Source organism: Pleurodeles waltl, chromosome 1_2 (genome assembly GCF_031143425.1).
Source record: "Pleurodeles waltl isolate 20211129_DDA chromosome 1_2, aPleWal1.hap1.20221129, whole genome shotgun sequence".
NCBI classification, from domain to species: domain Eukaryota; kingdom Metazoa; phylum Chordata; class Amphibia; order Caudata; family Salamandridae; genus Pleurodeles; species Pleurodeles waltl.
In genome coordinates this window covers 681,926,588-681,952,728 of record NC_090437.1, presented here as the reverse complement: position 1 = coordinate 681,952,728, position 26,141 = coordinate 681,926,588, and the positions used below count along the sequence as shown (strand labels likewise).

Below are 26,141 nucleotides of genomic sequence, written 5' to 3'. Positions count from 1 at the left end.
GCATTCAGCTCACCCGCTTTTGTCCCATTCCAATTTTGCAGGTATTGTAGAAACGTCAGTGTGTGAAAGGTTCTGAAAAAGGATTGCCATAATTTATATTGCAAATGTATACAACACCCTTAGCTGATTTCCAAACCCCGTGCGTTGTGTTTTTCACTGGTCCTTTTTCCTCTGGTATTTGTGTTTTACTGAGCTTGTTTTGTAATCCTTTTTGTGACTGGCTGGGAATGGTGTTCTTTCTGGGCACGTCCCGATCTTTAGAAGATGTGCCCGTGTTCAGGAAGTGGCCATATTTGCTTTGTTTTCATGACAGTGAAATTGCCGTTAAGTTCCTACCCTTAGCGCGTCCCCTGAGACTTTGGATATAGTGGCCACCGAGGTCGGCAGTATGTGTGTGTTGAACCTTCTTCAGGGGCTTTCACTTGAGGTGCCTATCCATGTTTTTCTTTCATCCTCTCCCGCTGCATTAGGTTCTGGTAAGCCTCACACTCTCTTTGGTGTTGCTTGGGTAAGCTGCTTCACTTCGACGTGTTTTCTGTGTACAGCGGCAGCCTACCAATGCGGAAAGGCTGCAGGTTTTTGACTCAATTTATCCCTTATGCAGTATGACATAATGAATTCAGTATTTACTTTCTCAACATTCCTGCTCACGTTTCTCGCTCTGACCTTGCAAGTTACAAAACTAACTCACTAAGCGGTAATCAAGATCTGCAAGCTAGGAAACAGAAACAGAATAGAAATGTTTGATAAAGCGATGGGCGTAACTCCACGGAATCTCACTGAGTTTTTATGTAACTCCACAGAATTCTGTGGAGTAAAACTCCCTGTGTTCCACCCAGATTATGTTCACCCTCCAATACTAATGCAATACTTTTACCCACTGTGTATTGTCTATAACTACAAGAGCTCCCAAGACAAGTTACATAAATTGTACTCTCTTCGGAGAAACACTAGTCAAGCGCCTGTATTTACTGGTATGTACTTAGGTTGACAAAGTTGTGGCTTGTTGACTTATTGTTTTAGAAATCTGCTTCCTAATACAGTTTTATATGCTATAGGCGCTTAACTCGGAAATGTGCCTTTGAATTGTATTGATGCGTGCATGGATAGGGACATGAGGACTTTCAGCAGTCTCCGTGGTTAACGTTTCCGCTGATAAAGGGCCCATAGGTGCAAGTAAAGTGTGTTTTAACAGATATAAATACTTTATACATTTATTTCTAATAGGAATTTATAACTTTCTCATTCACGCCATACCATTATTTGTTGTTAATCAAACTACTATGCAGTTGTTTTTATATACAAAAATATTTAAAGTAACTAGAGTGTTGTGTTTGTAAGAAATTTATTTGTAACCAACTATAAAATATCTCTTTTACTAATTTAGGGCAACACAACTACCTGTGTGCAGGAAGGAATGACTGCATTATTGACAAGATTCGTAGAAAGAACTGCCCAGCATGCAGATTACAGAAATGTCTACAAGCTGGAATGAATTTAGGAGGTAAGAATCTTCTGAAGTCTTTAAAGTTTTGGCAGTCTAATCTGTGCTGCTGCTGTGAGTTACAGAATTGTAAAGGGCAAATTTTCACCTGATTTGACTCATATGTAAAAATATGTATGATTGATGTTATGTTTAATGTAAAATCCATGGGTTTCAGGGCACTGACTTTACACACACACATCATAGGTACATGAATTCCTTTCCAAGAAAAAAATAATGGACCCTGTTACAGCTGTTGGTAAACATTTTAACTCAAAATGAATGGTAATTTATTTGTAAAGTGCACTATCACTTACAAGGGTATCCTGGTGCTGAGCAGGTGTGTGTGCCTAGCCCTGCCTGTGGTAGGATGGTCATTTAAAAAGCCAGATCTTCCACTTGCAAAATTCAAGAGAGGAGGACGAGTCTGGCTGCAGAGTTCTGGATGGTTTGTAGACTTCTAGTGAGCTGCTTGGTGATCCTGGTGGAAAGGGTGTTCCTGTAGTCCAACTTGCTAGTGACTAGTCTATGAGTGAAATTTTTTCTAGTGTTGCTTAGGAGCCATTTGAAGAGCTTCCTCAGTTTCCTTTTTTAGGGTGTGGAAGCAGGATGCAGTGATGGTGTTGACTTGAGTGTCATCTCTAGTTTGTTATCAATGATTATTCTGAGGTACCTGGCGTGGGTGCTGTGTGCGGGTCCAAGTTCGTCCGGCCACCATTTGGAGCCTCATTGTGAGTTGTTCTTGCCGAAGATCACTACTTCTGTCTTGTCGGTGTTGAGCTTGAGAAAGTTGGCTTTCATCCACTTAGCGACTTCAGTCACACAGGCTGCAAACTTGTTTCTTGTGTTGGGGGTCTTGTCCGACAGGGCGAGTATGAGCGGTGCGCCATTGGCTTAGGAGAAGATGTTGATGTATGCGCAGATGACATTGGCCAGAGGGATCATGTATGTGTTGAAGAGGGTGGGGCTGAGTGATGAACCTTGAAATGCTCCATAGATGAGTTTGCGGGCTTCCGAGGATTAAATTGTCAGGCTGACAGCTTGTGTTCTATCTATTAAGAAGAAGCAGATTCAGTAGAGACCGGGTCCTTGGATGCTAATCTTGTGCAGGTGCCTGATGAAGATGGGGTGTGAGACCATCTCAGATGCTGCAGAGCCGTGCAGAAGAATGAGGGCTGCTATGTCTTCTCCGTCACAGATTATACAGATGTGATCTATGGTGTTGATGAGTGCTGTTCCTCTACGGAATTCAAACCGTGTGGCATAAAGAAGCTTGTGGTTATTGAGATGGTCATTGAGGCATCAGTTGATTAAGTTCTGTAAGACCTTAACCAGGTATGTTAGGAGGGACATAGGTTTGTAGTTGAAAAGAGTGTCTGGGTCAGTGGATGCTTTCTTGAGCAGGAGCCTGTTTCCAAGTGTCCGAGAATGTGGCTGAGTGGATGGGGTTGTTTAGGGTGGGTTTCAGTGCTTTGCTGATTGGTAGGAATCCTTTGATGAAGATGTGTTGGGGTAAGGTCAAATGGGGCCACCGAGTGGATGGTCTTCATGCTAGCACTATTTTCAACAGTGTTGACGACAGGCCATGAGCTCAAGGTTTTTCTTCGGCTGTGATGGGAAGTTAAATTGCAATGACGCTGCGGTCTGTTTAAGGATCGAAGTTTGGTGCATGTGGAGGTGATTTTGTTACAGGATAATTCAAAGAGCTTGTTGCAGAGGTCTTGTGAAGGGGTGGTGTGCTGGCAGGAGTCACAGTGAAATATTTGATGATGGCAAAGATTTCCTTGCTACGGTTAGTGTCAGTGTTGATGCAATCTGCAAGTTTCTTTAAGCATACATTTTTAAAAAGTATGTGTAACTGAAATAAAAAGAGTGACAGGAAATTATTTGGGCTACATTATGAAATGCAAGGAATACAAGATTAACCTCTAGTTTATGGAAAATGTAAGATTTGCTAGGCAGGTAGTTATGATCGCTTTCACTTAGAAGAGGAGATAGATCAAAAGAGAGAGATCATATGGATAATACTTCCTGTAAATAACAGTTTTATTTTAAAAAATGATAAGCACCTTTTACCCTTGCAGACAGTTATGTACCCTGATCAATTGACTGTATTTGTAAGACTCATTAATATGATCCATGCATTGAATCCCTCAAATCCCGCAGGCCCTGGGAATGGTGCTGATGGCAAATATAATACTGGATAACTGGAGAGACATTAGAGTAGTCTTGATATTTAAAAGGGGTTCACAGAAAAACAGCTCAAGTTCACTTCTCAGTATTGAGTCTTAAAGTAAAGTATTTGGTTGATTGCTTCTAAGTGATTTAATAGATTGGGCAAATGCAAATAAATCTGTTCCCCTATAAAACAATAGCTTTATGAAAGGTGTCCTCTCCAAAATACAATCCAATGGTGCTGGCTTTTCTGGAAACACATTTTCCTCATGAAGAATCAAAAAGGTAAAATGCATGTGCACATCTTCATCAGATTAGCAGATGCACATCTAAGTACCTGTGTACATTTTTAATTGTATTAGTTTTCCAGTTAAAATATCCTTTCTGGTGGATACAACTACCTGTGGATTCCTTACCTTATGAATTCTCCTAATGTGCCAGCATTCGCCGGTAATTTTCTTCCCAGTTCTCCTCATCGACGAGGACGTCATAATTACACAGCTCTGCACACGACTCCGTCTGACATCATCGTGGCAATAAAAACTCCTAGCGGGCGTGCTGACGTCAGTTCCCTTTTTTCCGCACCTTCGACGCTAAAGTTTTTTTCCTGGCTCTCGAACAGTTACTGTTTTGAAGAAGTTGTTGTCGAGTTACAATGTCTCCACCAAAAAAATCAGGCTTTAAGCCTTGTCATGAGTGCGGGGGTCGCATGTCAGTTACAGATCCTCATAAGGACTGTTTGTTGTGCCTAAGCTCTGACCACGACGTGGAGGGGTGTGTGTCCTGCCAGCGGATTAACCCGAAGGCCTCGAAGGGGAGAGAGAGGCTAAGCTCTTCTTGGCAAAAGCTTAGAAGGAGCATTAGGGTCATCGAAGATCTAAGGCGAGAGACTCTTCATCACATAAGTCCTCGAGGTCGCATAAGAAGCGGCGCTGGCACGAATCTCAACGTCGTTCTTCCAGGGATCGGTCTCGGTCCCCTTCGAGGCGGCACCGTATGGCGTGGGAAGTCAGTCCAATGGTCACTCCTCAGCCTCAGAGTCCACAGGCTTCTCCGGTGCCGTTGTTGATAGAGATCTTCGTGTTCCCGGCAAATCCTCTGGTTCACTTTTCTCCTGTGTCAACTCATGGTCAGGAGTCGGGGGTACAAGCTTCGGATTCGGTTCAAGCGCCTCAGGATGAGCAGAGGTTATCTGCCTTCCGGAGTCCGGGAGCGGATCCAGCAGCATTCCTTAATGATATGTTTAGCATTTTCAACAGGGCTATGGCCCCTGCTGGTGCACCGGCTGGTCCCACGGGTCCATTAGCTTTCACGCTGGATTCGCCAGCGCCGTACAAACAGGCCCCGTTTGTACCCTTCTTTTCCATGTGAAGGTGCTGGTTCAGCACCGATGATTTGGTCACCCCAGATGATGTTGCTGACTGCACAGATGGAGCGATTGCTGGCGCCGGATGGGTCCCGATCGGGGCACAGTGTCTCTCCACCCTCTCCTCCGCTGGAGTGTCCATCTGCTTTGAAGCCAGCGTCATCGACGCCAGAGAATTCTCTATCGACGCCACAGTTGGAGGCCAGACTGAGGTCGAGACGGATGGCCTTGATGCTCTTGGAGGAGCAGGAGTATCAGCAACAGCTGTTGGAGGAAGAGGAGATTCCTGAGCCTGTGGTTGAATTTCAGGGCCTGGACTCTGCAAGTGGCCCAGATACATCCCCTGAGTGGGATCTTTCAACCCCTGGTGAGCTCACAGAGGAGGCAGCATCACCACAGCATGATAAGAAAGGCTGCTGAGTTCTTGGACCTTCCTTTACCAGCATTGGAGGTGAAGACGAACATTCTGACTGAGGTGTTACATCCTTCCTCTACGTCTTCAGAGCCCCTACTCCCTTTTAATGATGCCCTTACTGAGCCCATTCTCGAAATATTGAGGAAACCTTTCACGACTCCAGCGGTTTCCAGGACTGTGGCTAGGAGGAACAGAGTTGCTCTAGGGGATCCACAGTTTTTGTCTCAGCATCCAACACCTGAGAGCTTGGTAGTGCAAGCCTCTTGTTCTGCCCGGTCTGCACCTGGTTTGTTCCCTGCCACTCCATCAGATAGAGAGTCTAAGCGAATGGAGCAAACAGCAAAGAAGGGTTTCTCCTTGTACAGTATGGCCTTGAAGTCTGTCAATGCTACCTGTGTGCTGGGAGGTATATTCATGCCCTGATGGACACGACAAGAGCTGTGGTGTCAAGCTTGCCTCAGGATGTGCAGGTGCAGTTTGATGAACTCCTTTTGGACACTCAAGCGGCAGCCAAGCAGGTTATCCAGTCTGGTTTGGATATGGCAGATTCAGTTGCCAGGACAATGGGCACTACCGTGACGACTGGGAGACGTGCGTGGCTTAGGTCTTCTGGCCTTTCCATGGATGTTTAGACAACTTTGTTGGACCTTCCGTTTGATGGTGAGAAGTTGTTTGGATCCAAGGCCGACTCAGCTGTGGAGCATTTTAAAGACAGGAGGGCTACTGCAATGTCCTTAGGACTCCAGGCTTCAGCGTCCCCACCCCTTAGATCTATTCGGAGGTTCAGGGGTTTTGGCCATGGGTCCTCTTTTCGTGGGAGGTCACAGTCCAGCATGCAGCAGCCTGCTAACCCTCTCCATAGGTCTTGTAGAGGGTGAGGGAGGGTTAGAACACGAGGAGCCACTCAGCAGCCTCCCGTCTCATCTTCTTCCTTCGGGGGAACCCATCAAGAAGAGCAGCCCTAGTTTTCTCTCCATCTTGCATCATACTTCTCCATGAGTGGGAGTTAATCACATCAGACTCCTGGGTGCTGAATATTGTGGGGAAAGGTTATGCCCTTCCTTTTCAAGAGTTTCCCCATCCAACCCCTCCCCATCATTCGTTTGGCACAGAAGATCATCTCCTGTTACTTCAGGAGGAGGTGCAAGTCCTTTTGTTAAAGGGTGCAGTGGAGTTAGTTCCAGAGCAGTAAAAGGGTCAGTGATGCTATTCGAGGTATTTCCTGATTCCCAAGAAGTATGGTCGATTGAGGCCTATCCTGGACCTGAGGATTTTGAATTGGTTCCTCAAACAGGAGACATTCAAAATGCTGACCCTAGCACAGGTGCTTCTGGCATTCAACAAGGAAGACTGGATGGTGTCTGTTGACTTGCAGGATGCTTATTTTCATATCCCCATTCTGAGGTTGCACAGGAAGTATTTCCAGTTTGTGGTAGGGTTACAACACTACCAGTTTGCTGACCTTCCTTTTGGTCTTACTTCCGCACCTCGAGTCTTCACGACGGTGATGGCGGTAGTTGCAGCGGACCTCGGAATGAAGGGAGTATCTGTATTCCCTTACCTGGATGATTGACTGATCAAAGCCAGGTCCCCAGAGCTTGTGCTGCATCACTTGCAAGTGACAACTCAGTTGTTGTTTAACCTGGGTGTTAGACCTGACAGCCTTAGGGTAGTCACCCCTAACTTTTTGCCTGCCTCCCTCCTCTTTTTGGATACTGTTTTTGCTGGTTTTTAGACTCTGCACACTTTACCACTGCTAACCAGTGATAAAGTGTATATGCTCTCTCTCTGTAAACATGGTAACTTTGGATCATACCTGATTGAACTATTTAATCTACTTATAAGTCCCCAGTCATGTGCACTCCAGGTGCCTAGGGCATATAGATTAAATGCTACTAGTGGACCTGCAGCACGGATTGTGCCACCCACTTAAGTAGCCCCTTTTCCTTGTCTCAGGCCTACCATTGCTAGGCCTGTGTGTGCAGTTTCACTGCCACCTCGACTTGGCATTTAAAAGTACTTGCCAAGCCTAGAACTCCCCTTTTTCTGCATATAAGTCACCCTTAATGTGTGCCCTGGGTATCCCCTAGAGCAGGGTGCTGTGTAGGTAAAAGACAGGACATGTACCTGTGTAGTTATATGTCCTGGTAGTGTAAAACTCCTAAATTCGTTTTTGCACTGCTGGGAGACCTGCTCCCTTCATAGGCTAACATTGGGGCTGCCCTCATACACTGTTGAAGTGGCAGCTGCTGATCTGAAAGGAGCAGGGAGGTCATATTTAGTATGGCCAGAATGGTAATACAAAATCCTACTGACTGGTGAAGTCGGATTTAATATTACTATTCTAGAAATGCCACTTTTAGAAAGTGAGCATTTCTTTGCACTTAAATCCTTCTGTGCCTTACAATCCACGTCTGGCTAGGTTTAGTTGACAGCTCCTTGTGCATTCACTCAGACACACCCCAAACACAGGGTACTCAGCCTCACTTGCATACATCTGCATTTTGAATGGGTCTTCCTGGGCTGGGAGGGTGGAGGGCCTGCCCTCACACAAAGGACTGCCACACCCCCTACTGGGACCCTGGCAGACAGGATTGAACTGAAAGGGGACCTGGTGCACTTCTTAGCCACTCTTTGAAGTCTCCCCCACTTCAAAGGCACATTTGGGTATAAAACAGGGCCTCTGCCCTACCTCATCAGACACTTGCTGGAGAAGAAACCGGAACCAGAAACTACATCCTGCCAAGAAGAACTGCCTGGCTGCTCAAAGGACTCACCTGTCTGCTTTCTACAAAGGACTGCTGTCTTGCTGTTGCCCTGCTGCCTTGCTGAACTCTTGTCTGGCTGTGAAAGTGCTCTCCAAGGGCTTGGATAGAGCTTGCCTCCTGTTCCTTGAAGTCTCAGGACCAAAAAGACTTCTTCCTTTCACTTGGACGCTCCGCACGCCGAAAATTTCGACGCACAGCTTGTTTCGCGGCGAGAAAAACGCCGCACACCGACGCTGATCGACGCGAAGCCCTCGGGACGATCGAGACTTCGACGCACAACCTCGCAAGGACAAAGCCGCTCGACTTTCCAGGAGAAATCGACGCGACGCCTACCGTGAGCGCGAAACTTTGACGCACGGCCTCGCAAGGACAACGCCGCCCGACTTCCAAGGAGAAATCGACGCGACGCCTGCCGTGAGACCAAATTTCCGACGCACGGCCTCGCAAGGACAACGCCGCCCGACTTCCAAGGAGAAATCGACGCGACGCCTACCGTGAGATCGAAACTTCGACGCGCAGCCCCGCAGAACGACGCACAGCCGGAAAACAAGCAGGAGAATCCACGCACAGACCCGGGACATCTGGTAATCCCCGCGATCCACGAAAAGAGACTGTCTGCGCGCCGGAAAACGACGCCCGACTTCCCCGCGTGGAAAAAGAACGACGCAAGTCTTTGTGTGCTGAGGAGAAATCGACGCACCCACCCTTTTTCCACGCATCTCTCCACCCGTGGCCCTCTGAGGAGATTTTCCACCAGAAACCAGGTACTTTGTGCTTGAAAGACACTGTATTGCATTCTAAAGACTTAAGACACTTTATATCACTTCCCTGTGATATTTCTACAATTTTCCATTGCAACTTTATTCTTTTTGACCTACAATTATCCTGATAAATATTATATATTTTTCTAAACACTGTGTGGTGTATTTTTGTGGTGCTATATGGTGGTATTGTATGATTTATTGCACAAATACTTTACACATTGCCTTCTAAGTTAAGCCTGACTGCTCGTGCCAAGCTACCAGAGGGTGGGCACAGGATAATCTTGGATAGTGTGTGACTTACCCTGACTAGAGTGAGGGCTTTTGCTTGGACAGGGGGTAACCTGACTGCCAACCAAAAACCCCATTTCTAACATTGGTGATCAGCGGTGAGGATAGGACTTGTATTTGTGCAGTGACATACAGTAGCTAAGTATTTCACTACCTACCCACAGTTGAAGGTCAACTTGGTTTTTATCTCTTTTTGAAAATCCGTTTTTTCCTGACAATTTTCAAAAACTAAATCCTCACTCAACATGTCTCTGACTGGGTCTCAGACAGGGGACTTTGACCTAGTCCAGTTGGATACATACACGGTCAAACAACTAAGAGGATTCTGCAGGGCATTAAGGGTACCCACCCAAGGGGCCTCCAGAAAGGAGGACTTTCAAGTGGCGCTGAGGGCCTGGGCAGAAGCCCATTTAGAGGATGATGAGGAAGAGGAGCCAGAAAATGGCCCCTCAGAAGGATTTTCACTATCTATGGATGGTGTTACCACTGCAATTGTGCACCCTTCCAGACCAGGGAGCAGTGTCTCCATGCAAAGCCTGACCGCAGAGGAAAGGAGAGAGGAAAGGGAGTTCCAATTGCAAATGGCAAAACTGAAAATTGAGGCACAACAGGAGGAGAGGAGGGCAGAAAGAGAAGCCAAACAAGCTGAGGCTGAAAGAGCAGCCAAACAGATTGAAGCTGAAAGAACAGCCAAACAGATTCAAGCAGAAGCTGAAAGGGCAGCCAAACAAGCAGAAGCTGAAAGAGCAGCCAAACAAGTGGAAGCTGAAAGAGCGTTGGCTGAAAAGAAACTATTGTTGGCTCATGAACTGAGTCTCAAGGAGCTGGAGATCAAGGCAAGACAGTCTGAATCCAGCAATAATGGTGGCAGCATACAGACAGGACCTGCTGGAGAAAAGAAGGTTCGTATACCCAAAAATGTGGTGCCCAGTTTTGTGGTGGGAGATGACATAGATAAATGGTTAGCTGCTTATGAAGTTGCACTAAGGGCTCATGAGGTTCCTGAAGGGCAATGGGGGGTAGCTATGTGGGGTTATGTGCCGCCATTGGGGAGGGACACACTTCTCACATTGGATCCACCGGATCAAAACACATACCCACTCCAGAAAGCCACTTTACTTGCCAAGTTTGGGCTGACCCCTGAGGGATACCGTCAGAGGTTCAGGGACAGCACCAAACAAACCACACAAACATGGGTAGATTTCTTTGATTTCTCTAGTAAGGCACTGAATGGATGGGTGCGGGGCAACAAAGTAGCAGATTATAAAGGGTTATATGACTTGATCCTGAGAGAGCATATGCTTAATGTTACTTATACCGATTTGCGCCAGCACCTAGTGGATAGTAAGCTGACTGATCCCAGGAAGCTTGCTGAGGAGGCGGACCTCTGGGTTAGCACCAGAGTGTCCAAAAAGGTACCTGGGGGGGACTCCCACAAAGGTGGTCAGGGTTCCCAACAGAAGAAAGAGGGGGGAGATAAACTTACAGATAAGGAACTCTCTAAAGGCCCCCAAAAGAATTCCCAGGGAGGGGGTGGCAACCCTTCCTTTTCCAAATTTGGGAAGAAGCCAGGGACATTTGACAGGTCAGGAAAATCTAGCCCCAAATGCATGGAGTGTTACCAATATGGTCACTACAAAGGCGATCCACAGTGCCCCAAGAGGGCACCGTCCACTACCGGACAGGCACCTGGGTTTTCTAGTGTAGCACTCGGGGGGGAGATGGACCCAACTAGCTTTGGGGAGCAGGTAGAGATTTCCCTAGTGTCCCTGGGAGAAGGAGAAATGATGTCCAAGGTCCACATGCCTAAAAATACTTCCAAGTACCGGCAGTGGGTCCTCATTGATGGGCAGAAGGTGGAGGCTCTGCATGACACAGGAGCCAGTATGACTACTATCAAGAGTCAGCTGGTGTCCACAGAGCAGATAATCCCTAATACATTCCACCAGGTCATAGTCGCTGACAATCGCGAGAGTCACCTACCGGTGGCTCGGGTTCCCTTTGAGTGGGGGGGGGTCTCTGGTACTCTGAAAGTAGCTGTGAGTCCTGCCATGCCTGTAGATTGTCTGTTAGGCAATGATCTAGAGCATACTGCTTGGAAAGAAGTAGAGCTCAGATCTCACCTGGAGATGTTAGGGTTACCTGAGTGGGTCTGCATGACCACCCGGTCCATGGCTGACCGAGAGGGAAGTCAAGGGCATCTGGAGCCTGGAACGATGGCCCAGGGAGCTGCCAAGAGGAGGGACAAGGGGCGCGGGAAACCGGCCCCAGAAGTTCCCACAGTGGCTGACGGGGCTCCTGAGGAGGAGACCCCCGAGCCAACTGGGGAAGACATTGCCACCCTAGGTGACTTACCTGAGCTTGCTGGCTGGCAAGTTGAGGGTGGACCCACCAGGGAGGAATTCTGCAAGGCGCAGAAAGAGTGTCCCACTCTAGAAGGGTTGAGGAAACAAGCCTTAAACCAGGCAGCAGGTGACGCCTCTGGCAATCACCACCTATATTGGGAGAATGATCTCCTCTACAGTGAGCCTAGGGTTCCGGTCTTTGGGGCAGCACGTGTGCTGGTGGTCCCCCAATGTTACCGAGCCTTCCTACTGGGTCTGGCTCACGACATTCCCCTGGCAGGACATTTGGGACAAGACAAGACCTTCAACAGGCTTGTCACCCACTTTCACTGGCCCAAAATGAGGACACACTCAGACAAATTCTGCAGGGCTTGTCCTACCTGCCAGGCTAGTGGTAAAGCAGGAAAGAGGGTTAAAACCCCCCTGATTCCACTTCCTGTCGTTGGCACCCCCTTTGAAAGGGTGGGCGTCGACATTGTTGGCCCCTTGGACCCCAAAACTGCCTTAGGCAACAGGTTTATCCTGGTTTTGGTGGACCATGCCACCCGGTACCCAGAGGCAATCCCTCTGAGGACCGTAACTGCATCGGTGGTAGCCAGAACCCTGATGGGGATATTTACCCGTGTGGGATTCCCCAAGGAGATAGTGTCTGACAGAGGCACTAACTTCATGTCCGCGTACATGAAGCATCTGTGGGATGCGTGTGGTGTAACCTACAAGTTCACCACACCCTATCACCCCCAGTCTAATGGGCTTGTGGAGAGATTCAACAAGACCCTGAAAGGCATGATTGGTGGCCTCCCTGAGGCCATGAGGCGTAAATGGGACGTCCTCTTACCATGCCTTCTCTTTGCTTACAGAGAGGTCCCCCAGAGGGGGGTAGGGTTCAGTCCCTTTGAGCTTCTCTATGGGTACCCCGTCAGGGGACCCTTAAGCATTGTCAAGGAGGGATTGGAGAACGCTCCAAAGACACCCCCTCAGGACGTGGTCAGCTACATGTTGGCCCTCCGCAATCAGATGACCCGCTTCTGGAAAGAGGCCCAAAGTAACCTGGAGGCCAGTCAAGAGGTGATGAAACAATGGTATGACCAGAAGGCCACTCTGGTAGAGTTTCAACCTGGAGACAAAGTGTGGGTAATGGAGCCAGTAGAGCCCAGAGCTCTCCAGGACCGCTGGTCTGGCCCATTTGAAATAAAGGAGCGGAAAGGGGAGGCCACTTACCTAGTGGACCTCCAAACCCCTAGGAACCCCCTAAGGGTGCTCCACGTGAACCGACTAAAAGCTCATTTTGAGAGGTCGGAGATCAACATGCTTCTGGTCACAGATGAAGGAATGGAAGAGGAGAGTGAACCTCTCCCTGACCTCCTCTCTGCCCAAGAAGGTGATGGGTCCGTAAGCGGGGTCATTCTGTCTGACTCCCTGACTCTAAACCAGAAAGGAGACTGCTATGAGCTGTTGGAGCAGTTCTCCCCCCTCTTCTCCCTTACTCCTGGACTGACCCACCTCTGTGTTCATGATATTGACACCGGTGACAGTCTCCCTGTGAAGAACAAAATTTACAGGTTGTCAGATAAGGTGAAGGCCAGCATCAAGGAGGAGGTCTCCAAGATGTTGACGCTAGGGGTTATTGAGAAGTCCAGTAGTCCCTGGGCCAGCCCAGTGGTGTTGGTCCCCAAGGCTACTGCCCCAGGCGCGAAGCCAGAACTCCGGTTCTGCGTGGACTACCGGGGTCTCAACTCAGTCACACGGACTGATGCTCACCCCATCCCCCGAGCTGATGAGCTCGTGGACAGGCTAGGCGCTGCCAAGTTCCTGAGTACGTTTGATCTTACTTCAGGGTACTGGCAGATCGCCCTGACTGAGGGGGCTAAGGAAAGGTCCGCCTTTTCCACCCCTGACGGCCATTACCAGTTCCGGGTGATGCCGTTTGGATTGAAAAATGCCCCCGCTACCTTCCAACGGTTGGTTAACGGGGTCCTGGCTGGCAAGGATGCCTTCTGTGCAGCCTACCTGGATGACATAGCTGTCTACAGTTCCAGCTGGGAGGAACACCTGCTCCACCTCAAGGAGGTGCTTCAGGCCCTGCAACAGGCAGGCCTGACCATCAAGGCTAGTAAGTGCCAGATTGGGCAGGGTTCCGTGGTGTACTTGGGACACCTAGTAGGTGGTGGCAAGGTGCAGCCACTCCAGGCCAAGATCGAAACTATCAAGGCCTGGCAACCACCTCGAACCCAGACTGAGGTGAGAGCCTTTTTAGGCCTCACCGGATACTACCGCAGGTTTGTCAAGGGCTATGGTACCATTGTGTCCCCCTTGACAGAACTCACGTCCAAGAAGCAACCTAGGTTGGTGAATTGGACAGAGGCTTGTCAGAAAGCCTTTGACGCCCTGAAGGAAGCCATGTGCACGGCCCCCGTGCTCAAGGCCCCTGACTACTACCAGGAATTTATCGTGCAGACAGACGCTTCAGAGCATGGCATAGGGGCAGTCCTAGTACAGCTAAATGAGGAGGGCCAAGATCAACCGGTAGTCTTTATTAGCAGAAGGCTATTACCACGGGAACAGAGGTGGAGTGCTATTGAAAGAGAAGCTTTTGCTGTGGTCTGGGCACTGAAGAAGCTGAGGCCCTACCTGTTTGGGACTCACTTCCTAGTTCAGACAGACCACAGGCCCCTCAGATGGCTCATGCAGATGAGGGGTGAGAATCCAAAACTTCTGAGGTGGTCCATTTCCCTACAGGGGATGGACTTTACGGTGGAACATCGCCCAGGGGTTGACCACGCCAATGCTGATGGTCTCTCCAGGTACTTCCGCCTTAGCGATGAGAGCTCCCAGGAGGTCGGGTAGCTCTCCCCACTTTCAGCTGGGGGGGACACATGTTAGACCTGACAGCCTTAGGGTAGTCACCCCTAACTTTTTGCCTGCCTCCCTCCTCTTTTTGGATACTGTTTTTGCTGGTTTTTAGACTCTGCGCACTTTACCACTGCTAACCAGTGATAAAGTGTATATGCTCTCTCTCTGTAAACATGGTAACTTTGGATCATACCTGATTGAACTATTTAATCTACTTATAAGTCCCCAGTCATGTGCACTCCAGGTGCCTAGGGCATATAGATTAAATGCTACTAGTGGACCTGCAGCACGGATTGTGCCACCCACTTAAGTAGCCCCTTTTCCTTGTCTCAGGCCTACCATTGCTAGGCCTGTGTGTGCAGTTTCACTGCCACCTTGACTTGGCATTTAAAAGTACTTGCCAAGCCTAGAACTCCCCTTTTTCTGCATATAAGTCACCCTTAATGTGTGCCCTGGGTATCCCCTAGAGCAGGGTGCTGTGTAGGTAAAAGACAGGACATGTACCTGTGTAGTTATATGTCCTGGTAGTGTAAAACTCCTAAATTCGTTTTTGCACTGCTGGGAGACCTGCTCCCTTCATAGGCTAACATTGGGGCTGCCCTCATACACTGTTGAAGTGGCAGCTGCTGATCTGAAAGGAGCAGGGAGGTCATATTTAGTATGGCCAGAATGGTAATACAAAATCCTACTGACTGGTGAAGTCGGATTTAATATTACTATTCTAGAAATGCCACTTTTAGAAAGTGAGCATTTCTTTGCACTTAAATCCTTCTGTGCCTTACAATCCACGTCTGGCTAGGTTTAGTTGACAGCTCCTTGTGCATTCACTCAGACACACCCCAAACACAGGGTACTCAGCCTCACTTGCATACATCTGCATTTTGAATGGGTCTTCCTGGGCTGGGAGGGTGGAGGGCCTGCCCTCACACAAAGGACTGCCACACCCCCTACTGGGACCCTGGCAGACAGGATTGAACTGAAAGGGGACCTGGTGCACTTCTTAGCCACTCTTTGAAGTCTCCCCCACTTCAAAGGCACATTTGGGTATAAAACAGGGCCTCTGCCCTACCTCATCAGACACTTGCTGGAGAAGAAACCGGAACCAGAAACTACATCCTGCCAAGAAGAACTGCCTGGCTGCTCAAAGGACTCACCTGTCTGCTTTCTACAAAGGACTGCTGTCTTGCTGTTGCCCTGCTGCCTTGCTGAACTCTTGTCTGGCTGTGAAAGTGCTCTCCAAGGGCTTGGATAGAGCTTGCCTCCTGTTCCTTGAAGTCTCAGGACCAAAAAGACTTCTTCCTTTCACTTGGACGCTCCGCGCGCCGAAAATTTCGACGCACAGCTTGTTTCGCGGCGAGAAAAACGCCGCACACCGACGCTGATCGACGCGACGCCCTCGGGACGATCGAGACTTCGACGCACAACCTCGCAAGGACAAAGCCGCTCGACTTTCCAGGAGAAATCGACGCGACGCCTACCGTGAGCGCGAAACTTTGACGCACGGCCTCGCAAGGACAACGCCGCCCGACTTCCAAGGAGAAATCGACGCGACGCCTGCTGTGAGACCAAATTTCCGACGCACGGCCTCGCAAGGACAACGCCGCCCGACTTCCAAGGAGAAATCGACGCGACGCCTACCGTGAGATCGAAACATCGACGCGCAGCCCCGCAGAACGACGCACAGCCGGAAAACAAGCAGGAGAATCCACGCACAGACCCGGGACATCTGGTAATCCCCGCGATCCACGAAAAGAGACTGTCTGCGCGCCGGAAAACGACGCCCGACTTCCCCGCGTGGAAGAAGAACGACGCAAGTCTTTGTGTGCTGAGGAGAAATCGACGCACCCACTCTTTTTCCACGCATCTCTCCACCCGTGGCCCTCTGAGGAGATTTTCCACCAGAAACCAGGTACTTTGTGCTTGAAAGACACTGTATTGCATTCTAAAGACTTAAGACACTTTATATCACTTCCCTGTGATATTTCTACAATTTTCCATTGCAACTTTATTCTTTTTGACCTACAATTATCCTGATAAATATTATATATTTTTCTAAACACTGTGTGGTGTATTTTTGTGGTGCTATATGGTGGTATTGTATGATTTATTGCACAAATACTTTACACATTGCCTTCTAAGTTAAGCCTGACTGCTCGTGCCAAGCTACCAGAGGGTGGGCACAGGATAATCTTGGATAGTGTGTGACTTACCCTGACTAGAGTGAGGGCTTTTGCTTGGACAGGGGGTAACCTGACTGCCAACCAAAAAACCCATTTCTAACACTGGGCTTTACGGTAAACACGCCCAAGTCTCACCTGGAGCCCTCTCAGTGCCTCCTGTTCATAGATGCAGCACTGGACACAACATTGAATCGAGCCTACCCTCCACCTCAGAGAATTCAGGGCATTCAGGCGTTGATTCCAATGTTACAGAATGGAGTGTCTATTCCAGTCCTCAAGGTCCTCCTTCTGCTCGGTCTGTTCACTTCTTGCATTCTGTTGGTCACTCATACACGTTGGCACATGAGGGCTCTCCAGTGGTGCCTCTGCAAGCAGTGTTTTCAACACAAAAGAGATTGCGAGGAGTCGATAACAATCTCCAGAGACGCTGCAGTGGATCTGCAATGGTGGGCTGTGGACGGCAACGTTTCCCAAGGAAGGCCGTTTTTTCTACCACCTCCGGTGGCCACGGTCATAACGGATACTTCCACTCTAGGGTGGGGAGCTCATCTGGGGGACCTGGAGATCAAAGGTCATTGGTCTCCAGTGGAACAGGTGTTTCACATCAATCTATTAGAATTATGGGCAATACGTCTGGCACTCAAGGCCTTCCTCCTGTCCCTTCGCGGTCAGTCAGTTCAAGTCTTGACGGACAACACTATTGCGATGTAGTATATCAACGAACAGGGAGGAGTAGGGTCGTACCTTCTCTGCAGAGAGGCTCTGCGGCTCTGGTCCTGGGCACAGGACCATCGGATTTGCATAGCAGCAAACCATCTGGCCGGAGTTCTCAACGTACATGCGGACAGTCTCAGTCAGCATTTCTCGGCCGATCACGAGTGGCGTCTCCATCCAGATCTGGTTCTTCACATACCCTTGGTTCCTCGGGTTACGAGGAAGATTCACCAGGATCGGGCTCAAGTCATTTTCATAGCCCCAGAATGGCCAAGAAGGGTGTCATACACAGACCTTCTCCAACTCTCACTGTGCCCTCCGCTCCGTCTCCCTCACAGAGCAGACATCCTCTCGCAGTCGCAGGGGCATGTTCTACACCCCCACCTCCAGAGCCTGCACCTACATGCCTGGAGATTGAACGGGGCAATCTGAGTTCTTTTTCTCTCCCTCCAGAAGTGGTGGATGTTATTTTATTGGCCAGGCGACACTCCACCAAGACTGTCTATGCTAACAGATGGGCAAAATTTGTTGTTTGGTGTGGAGAGAAGCAAATTGATTCCTTAAAGGCCCATCTGTCTGATCTTTTGCTTTTTGCCCTTTCCTTGGCACAGAAGGGGTGTGCAGTTGCGACTGTGAAGGGTTATTTATCAGCGCTGTCGGCCTTTCTGTGCCTTCCTGATCATCCTTCCTTATTTAAGTCCCCTATAGTTATTAGATTCCTGAAAGGTTTGACTAACAAGTTTCCTCCCACTCTGCTTGTCATGCCTCAGTGGGATTTAAATTTGGTTCTGACTTTCTTAATGGGTTCACCGTTTGAGCCTATGCATTCTTGCCCGTTGAGGCTTTTAGTTTCAAAAACAGTTTTATTAACGGCTATCACGTCTGGTAGGCATGTGAATGAGCTTCAGGCTCTTAGTGTGAAACCTCCTTTTACAACCTTTTATGCTGATAAGGTGGCGCTTAGAACCAGGGCAGCTTTTCTTCCTAAATTAGTCACTCCCTTTCATATGGGCAAGTCTATAACACTCCCATCCTTTTACCCTCCTCCTCATCCATCAAAGGAGGAGGAAAGACTTCATCGCTTGGATCCAAAATGGACTCTGAATTTATACATTGAGAGGACAAGAGACTTCCGATTTGATGATCAACTCTTCGTTGGATATGTGGGCAAGATGAGGGGCAAGGCTGTCCACAAGAGAACCCTTTCTAGGTGGGTCATTCTTTGCATAAAGATTTGTTATTAACTGGCACAGAGGGTTCCCCCTGAGGGCATTACGGCCCATTCCACCAGGGCTGTCTGCCACTTCGGCTTTGGCTAGAGGTGTCCTAGTTGATGTCTCCTCGAGGTATGGCGTCCCCATCTAGATCCGTGGTGCCGTTGCCATCTCCGCGTCACCCGACGCCGATGCTCTCCCCTGGCCAGCCAGCTCCATTACCTGCGTGCCAGCCGACTCCGAAGAAGGCGCCATTGGAGTCCGTGTCGGCGCCGGGTCCCAGTGATGCTCGGATCCATACATCTTCTTCTGTGCCTGGCCAGGATTCGGAAGCAGTGGCTTCGGCGTCGGTGGATTCGATGTCGACGCCGAGGTTAGAATCCCACTTGAGATCTCGGAGAAAGGCCTTGCGTCTTCTTAAAGAAGAAGAATACCGGCAATTGGAAGAGGGTGAGCTTATGGAGCCTTTGGAGGAATTCCAAGGATTGGAGTCAGCCAGTGGGCTGGATACTTCCCCGGAATGGGACATTTCATCTCCGGGGTTTACGAAGGAAGCAGCGTCATTCCCCTCGGTAATTAGAAAGGCAGCAGACTATTTAGACCTGCCTTTATCTGCAGCAGAGGTGAAGACAAATCTGCTAACTGAGGTGCTGCATCCCTCTACATCCTCAGCTGATTCTTTGCTGCCCTTCAACAAGGCATTGTTGGAGCCTATTATGGACTTGTGGGGGAAACCAGTTTCATCTCCAGCTGTTAATAGAGTGGTGGCAAGGAGGCATAGGGGGGCACCCGGGGATCCTGGGCTCCTCTCACGTCATCCAACCCCGGAGAGTTTAGTGGTTCAAGCGACTTGCTCCACAAAGTCTGCTCCTGGTTCGTTCCCACTGGCTGACCCCAATCCTTGGAATTCCTCTGAAGTCTCCATAAGCTCACCCTCTTCCAATTGCCGGTATTCTTCTTCTTCAAGAAGACGCAAGGCCTTTCTCCAAGATCTCAAGTGGGATTCTAACCTCTGCATCGACATCGGATCCACCGACGCCGAAGCCACCGCTTCTGAATCCCGACCAGGCACAGAAGAAGATGTATAGATCCGAGCATCACTCGGACCCGGCGCCGACACGGACTCCAACGGCACCTTCTTCAGAGTCAGCTGGCACACAGGTAATGGAGCCGGCTGGCTAGGGGAGAGCATCGGCGTCGGCTGACGCGGAGATGGCAACGGTGCCATGGATCTAGATGGGGATGCCATACCTCAAGGAGACATCATTGACGCCGACCCGGCACCCTCAACCGGGCAGAACGGCATAAGGTGAGGAATCCACAGGTAGCTATTGTATCCACCAGAAAAAGCGTTACCGAAGGTAAGTAACTTGTTCTTCAGGCTCATGCCTTGATTTTGGCCTGGAAGTTCTGAGGCTTTTGGGTCTCCAGTCATGTATCCTGTTGGCAGCCCATGCACAGTGGCACATGCGGGCTCTGCAGCATAACTTTCACCTTCAGTGGGCTCAGCACTTGGTGTGCCTCTTGGAGAATATAGCATCTCGGATGAGGCAGCCCAAGACCTTCAGTGGTGGATGAGGGATGCCAGTGTGACATGTGGCATACCATTTTTCTTGCTCCATCCCGATCTATTTGTGATAATGAATGCGTATGGACTAGCGGAGCATCTGACAAGCAAGAAATCGTAGGCCTCCGGTCATAGATGGACCTGAAACACCACACACAACTCCTGGAGCTGTGTGCCATTCGTCTGGCCCTCACAGTGTTCCTGCCTTCCATCAGGGCCATGTTGTTTATAGTTCTAATGGATAGCACACCTGCCATGTGAGAATGCAACCAACAGCACGAAATAGGGTATCGTACACTATGCAAACACAACTTTGTCTAGAGGCTTTCATTTGTCGGATATCTGCCAGGCTGCCATATGGCTTATGTCCATATCGTCAAAAGGCACTTATGCCTCAATTCTCACATCTGCACAGCATTCGTTGAGGGATATGTTGCCTGCTTTTTTACTCAGGTTTTTTTGGGTGAAATCCACTCCTCAGACCTGCCACTTTTGTGTGGGTACAGCTTTTGTATTGATTCAAAAGTAAAAAATCTGCAATTAGAAGTATTTATCTGAAAGCCAAGTTAATTACCTTCCGTAATGCACCTTCCAGTAGATTCTCTATCTGACCACAGATTCCTCACCAACCCCCCTCCTTCAGATTCAGCAGAGTGGACTTGCTATTGATCTTAAGGTCCCAACCACAGTGGAGACCGATAGTGCCCCATGCTGGCATGTGCAAGCTACTGCATGAAATATTTACTGTACTAGTTGGAAGCCTGGTGCATTGAAAAAATCTGCAATTATGTACAGTATTCACTGGGAATATCATTACTAAAGACAGATAACTTGCGTTCTATTAGTTTACGCCCATTAAATTCTAGTATGTGTTGGGGGCATGGCCAAGGGCTGATGGTGTGAGATGGTCCTGCTCTTGCTCCTGTGACAGCTGCCATGCATTGGATGACAGCTGCCATGTATCAGACATAATGCTTTGTGCCAACAAGATTCCTAATCGATGGACAAACCTGGCTATGCAGTGGCAGGCAGCTGAGTTGGACAGAGTCTTTATGGAACTGCTGCAGCCAGTATTGACTAACCTTTCGGTAGACTGAGGCTGACAAGGATGGCTATGTGTAAGAACAAAATGGCAGCCACTGCCAACTTGTCCGTTAAGTTAGGTTTCTTACTTAGATTGGGGCCAGGCCCTGCGACCTCTGGAGATCTCTGCTGTTGTGTGGCTGGCCGAACACAACTGCCCAAAGAGGACAGTGAAAGCCAGGCAAGTGGCAGCACTGCATCACCAACATTGTGATGTGTGGGTGCCCAGTGTGTTGTGGTGTGGAAGGGCATCCATACTCAAGCATGCAATGGTGGCAGGTGCTGCCTTGGGCTCAAGGTGAGTCCCATAGAAGACAGCACTTGTGGTGCACAGATCAGGTGGATTTCACTCACCAGTGATACCAGCAGCATCAGGAGAGGGTACGTCTTGTGACTGCCTACATCATAGATCCAGATGGGGGGCTGAGCCCAGAGTCACACCATCAGGACCTGAGGCAAAGTAAGGACAACTCAAACAGCCTGAGGTTAGTTACTGATCTTAGTTGAATGATCTATAATTCCATAGGCATAACCCAAGCCAGCCACATAAGAGATCTATGAGTATATAGAGAGCTGAGGTAGGACTGTTGTTGCTGGACTATCATGGGCTCATAGACCACTCTTATTTCTTCCTTCAGCACAGAGAATAAGAATAAGGCTGGACCATTGATATCCATGCAAAATCCAAAAGTGAGAGGATACTGAATTGGCACCCAACAACAGCAAGGGCTGCAAACTGTATGATGCATTAGCACCACAGTTGTCAACGGGTAAACATGGATTGTACATGTTTTTCTGGGACAATACTCTCAGTACACTGAATATGAACTGACATCCTGTAAGATTGCTCTCTTGTAGCAGAAGTACACTACTCCTACCCCTACTGACTAGTGCACAGGGTGGGAGAAGTGAGTGTGTTACAGGATGTTATGCAAAATGTAGAGACACAGGTGGTCATTACAACCCTGGCGGACGGTGTTAAAGCGGCGGTAAGACCGCAAACAGGCCGGCGGAAAAATAAAGGGAATTATGACCGTGGCGGAAACCGCCAACAAAGACAGCCACTTTAACACTCCGACCGCCACGGCGGTACAGACAAACAGCGCAGCGGTCACCGCCAACAGACAGGTGGGAGACAAAGTACCACCCACAGTATCACAACCTACCAATCCGCCACCTTTTCCGGGGCGGATTCACTGTGGATAAAAACACGGCGGAAACAGCCATTTCAATGGGAAAACGCTCACCTCTACACACTCCACGAGGAACGACAACACCATGGAGCCGGAACTCCAAATACTCCCTGCAATAGTCTTCCTGCTCCTGTAAGATCATCAGCAACGCCAGCGCCGAAGACAATGGTGAGTACTGCACCTACGACATAGGGGAGGGGGGAGGCAAAAGTCAGGGACACACACACGCAACACCCCCACCCCCACCCCGACCCTCACCCACTACAACACACACACCAATGCATATCCAAACATTACAGTAACAACCCCCAAATCCCCCGGAAGAATGCAAAGACAAAAGGAAATGAGTGCAACCATTGTAATATATCAAAATACAGTAACCAAATATATACAGATATATATATACACAATCAACAAAATATACCTCACGATTAGTAGTGCAGGTAATGCACCATTCAATGTCTGTGGACCACTGGGCCCAAAATGCATGGGCGAGTCCCACACACGATACCTGAGCAAAACGGAGAGAACACTGCTGGGGCATCAGATAGAAATACAACAGGCACCTCAGGGGGAAGGGAAGGGGGGCACCTCAGCCGGATGACAGCACCACGCCAGATCCACGAGGGGGCTCCATGCCCATTGATGTATCCTGGGGAGTGCAAAGCCACAGTCTCTCAAGTCTCTACAGTGGGTGGGTTGCCCACTGTACCATCCTGGGGAGTGCAAAGCCACAGTCTCTCAAAGTACCATCCTGGGGAGTGCAAAGCCACAGTCTCTCAAGTGTCTACAGTGGGTGGCTTGCCCACTGTACCATCCTGGGGAGTGCAAAGCCACAGTCTCTCAAGTCTGTACAGTGGGTGGGTTGCCCACTGTACCATCCTGGGTAGTGCAAAGCCACAGTCTCTCAAGTGTCTACAGTGGGTGGCTTGCCCACTGTACCATCCTGGGGAGTGCAAAGCCACAGTCTCTCAAGTCTCTACAGTGTGTGGGTTGCCCACTGTACCATCCTGGGGAGTGCAAAGCCACAGTCTCTCAAGTCTCTACAGTGGGTGGCTTGCCTACTGTACCATCCTGGGGAGTGCAAAGCCACAGTCTCTCAAGTCTCTACAGTGGGTGGGTTGCCCACTGTACCATCCTGGGGATCACTGTTCCATCCTGGGGAGTGCAAAGCCACAGTCTCTCAAGTCGATAACAGTGGGTGGGTTGCCCACTGTTCAATCCTGGGGAGTGCAAAGCCACAGTCTCTCAAGTCGATAACAGGCTCCACTGGTTCTGGAGGGGGACTGGTGCCCAGAGTGCTTCATCCTGTTAAGGACAGACAGAGTGGATGCTGTTCACACTGGTTCTGGAGGGGGACTGGTGCCCAGAGTGCATCACTCTCCCCGGGACAGTCCCAGTTCCGTCACTGCCCCTGCCGCACATGGGCTAGCGGTGCTTGAGTTGGCGGTGCTTGCCCTGTTCAGCGGTGCTTGCCATGGCGGTCTTTGCCCTGTTCAGCGGTGCTTGCCCTGTTCAGCGGTGCTTGCCATGGCGGTCTTTGCCCTGTTCAGCGGTGCTTGACTTTGCTGTCTCTGACCTGTTCAGCGGTGCTTGCTATGGCGGTCTTTGCCCTGTTCAGCGGTGCTTGCCCTGTTCAGCGGTGCTTGACTTTGCTGTCTCTGACCTGTTCAGCGGTGCTTGCCATGGCGGTCTTTGCCCTGCTCAGCGGTGCTTGCCCTGTTCAGCGGTGCTTGCCATGGCGGTCTTTGCCCTGTTCAGCGGTGCTTGCCCTGTTCAGCGGTGCTTGACTTTGCTGTCTCTGACCTGTTCAGCGGTGCTTGCCATGGCGGTCTTTGCCCTGTTCAGCGGTGCTTGCCCTGTTCAGCGGTGCTTGACTTTGCTGTCTCTGACCTGTTCAGCGGTGCTTGCCATGGCGATCTTTGCCCTGTTCAGCGGTCTTTGCCCTGTTCAGCGGTGCTTGACTTTGCTGTCTCTGACCTGTTCAGCGGTGCTTGCCATGGCGGTCTTTGCCCTGTTCAGCGGTCTTTGCCCTGTTCAGCGGTGCTTGACTTTGCTCTCTCTGACCTGTGCAGCGGTGTTTGCCATGGCGGTCCCTCATTGCCCAGCGGGGCTGTGGCTGCCAGGGCCCTCCTGGGCACTGACTATGGAGGTGGCCTCCTGGCCAGTGACGATGGGACTGCCCTCCTGGGCACTGACTCTGGCAGTGGCCTCCTGGCCAGTGACGATGGGACTGCCCTCCTGGGCACTGACTCTGGCAGTGGCCTCCTGGCCAGTGACGATGGGGCTGGTGGTGGCCTCCTGGGCAGCGGGGATGATGGCGGGTTGCTCCGCCGTGCTGCTCTTCCCAGACTTTGGTGCTTTCTTCTGCCCCTTCCCCACCTTGGGAGGAGTCACAGCTGAGTGGACAGTCCCCCCGGGACCCTTGTGAGCGGCTTTGCTGGCTGGAGTCTTCCCCCTATCCCGTCGGGCACTGTCCAACTTCTGGTGCTTCACTGGCTGTGCTGTGGCTCTGTGTCACACTGGCTGCACTGGTGGCCGGTGCACTCCACATACCTCTAACAGGCACCACTGGTACCGGAGATTTTTTGGCTGAGGTGCTAGTACGGGACCTATGAATTGGAGGGGGGGTGGGAAAGAGGTCAAGGTTGCTCAGGAAAAGTTTCTGCCGAACTCTGGGACGGGTAGCTGGAGGGGGTCTGGGAGAGGAGGAAGAGGAGGTGGTTGTAGGAGGTGTAACTTTTGTTGATTTGGGTGTAGGTGCATGCGCTGGAGGCTGTCGTGAGGTGGATGGATGTTGAGTGGGTGTGTGCCCGCGTTTGTGTACTTTGGGAGGGGGCGTCACAGACACACTGGGAGAGGACACAGGGGACGTGTAAATGGTAGTGGGGGTGGTGAGTGCAAGTGAGCGGGTGTGGTGGTGGGTGTTCTGGTGCGGGACCTAGTGGCTGTAGTGGTAGTGCATGCAGGTGAGAGTGTAGACGACACTGGGAGGGAGGAGGGAGACGACGAGGAGGGGGACACAGTTGAGGCAGTGGATGTTGCTGTGTCTGTATGTGTGTGATGCTTGCGTGAGTGCCTGTGGGATGTGTGGTGCTTATGTTTGGCTGAGCTTCCCTTGTGTGTTGACGTGTGCGCAGGCTGGTCTGATGGTGTGCTTGGGATAGGCAGGGGTACAGGGGATTGGGTCTGGGTGGAGGAATTTGGAGGGGGGAGGCTAGAGACAGGGACAATGGCTGCCATCAGTGCTGAGGCCAGAGATTGCAGGGTTCGATGAAGGGCAGCCTGACCAGAATGAATGCCCTCCAGGAATGCATTACTGTGTTGCAACTCCCTTTCTACGCCCTGTCCTTCCTAGGCACCGTCAGCTGGGACATGTGAGGAGCTGGCGGAATCCTCCGGTGTACCGACCGCTGGTGGACCTGTTGACAATGGAGGAGCGACATTAAATCATCACCTACAGGTTTGACCGTGCCACAATCCAGGAACTGTGTACCCAGTTGGAGCTTGACCTGATGTCAGCTATCCGCCATCCCACAGGGATCCCCCCTCAAGTGCAGGTGCTATCAGTTCTCCATTTCCTAGCAAGTGGGTCTTTTCAAACAACAGTGGCCATGGCATCAGGGATGTCCCAGCCTATGTTTTCCAACGTTTTGTCCAGTGTTGTCTGCCCTGCTGAAACACATGAGGAGCTACATCGTTTTCCCTCAGGTGGAGGGTTTGGCTACTGTTA

The 26,141-nt window shown here is 50.1% G+C and overlaps 1 protein-coding gene across 2 annotated transcripts in view; it reads left to right on the top strand.

Annotated features, from left to right (window-relative positions):
• Positions 1-26,141, top strand: part of NR3C2 (nuclear receptor subfamily 3 group C member 2) — a 799,955-nt gene that overhangs the window by 591,783 nt on the left and 182,031 nt on the right. For both annotated transcript variants that reach the window (XM_069242633.1, XM_069242632.1), the window contains exon 4: positions 1,388-1,504. In XM_069242633.1, the coding sequence (XP_069098734.1) occupies positions 1,388-1,504 (117 nt within the window). The remainder of the gene's footprint in view (positions 1-1,387; positions 1,505-26,141) is intronic.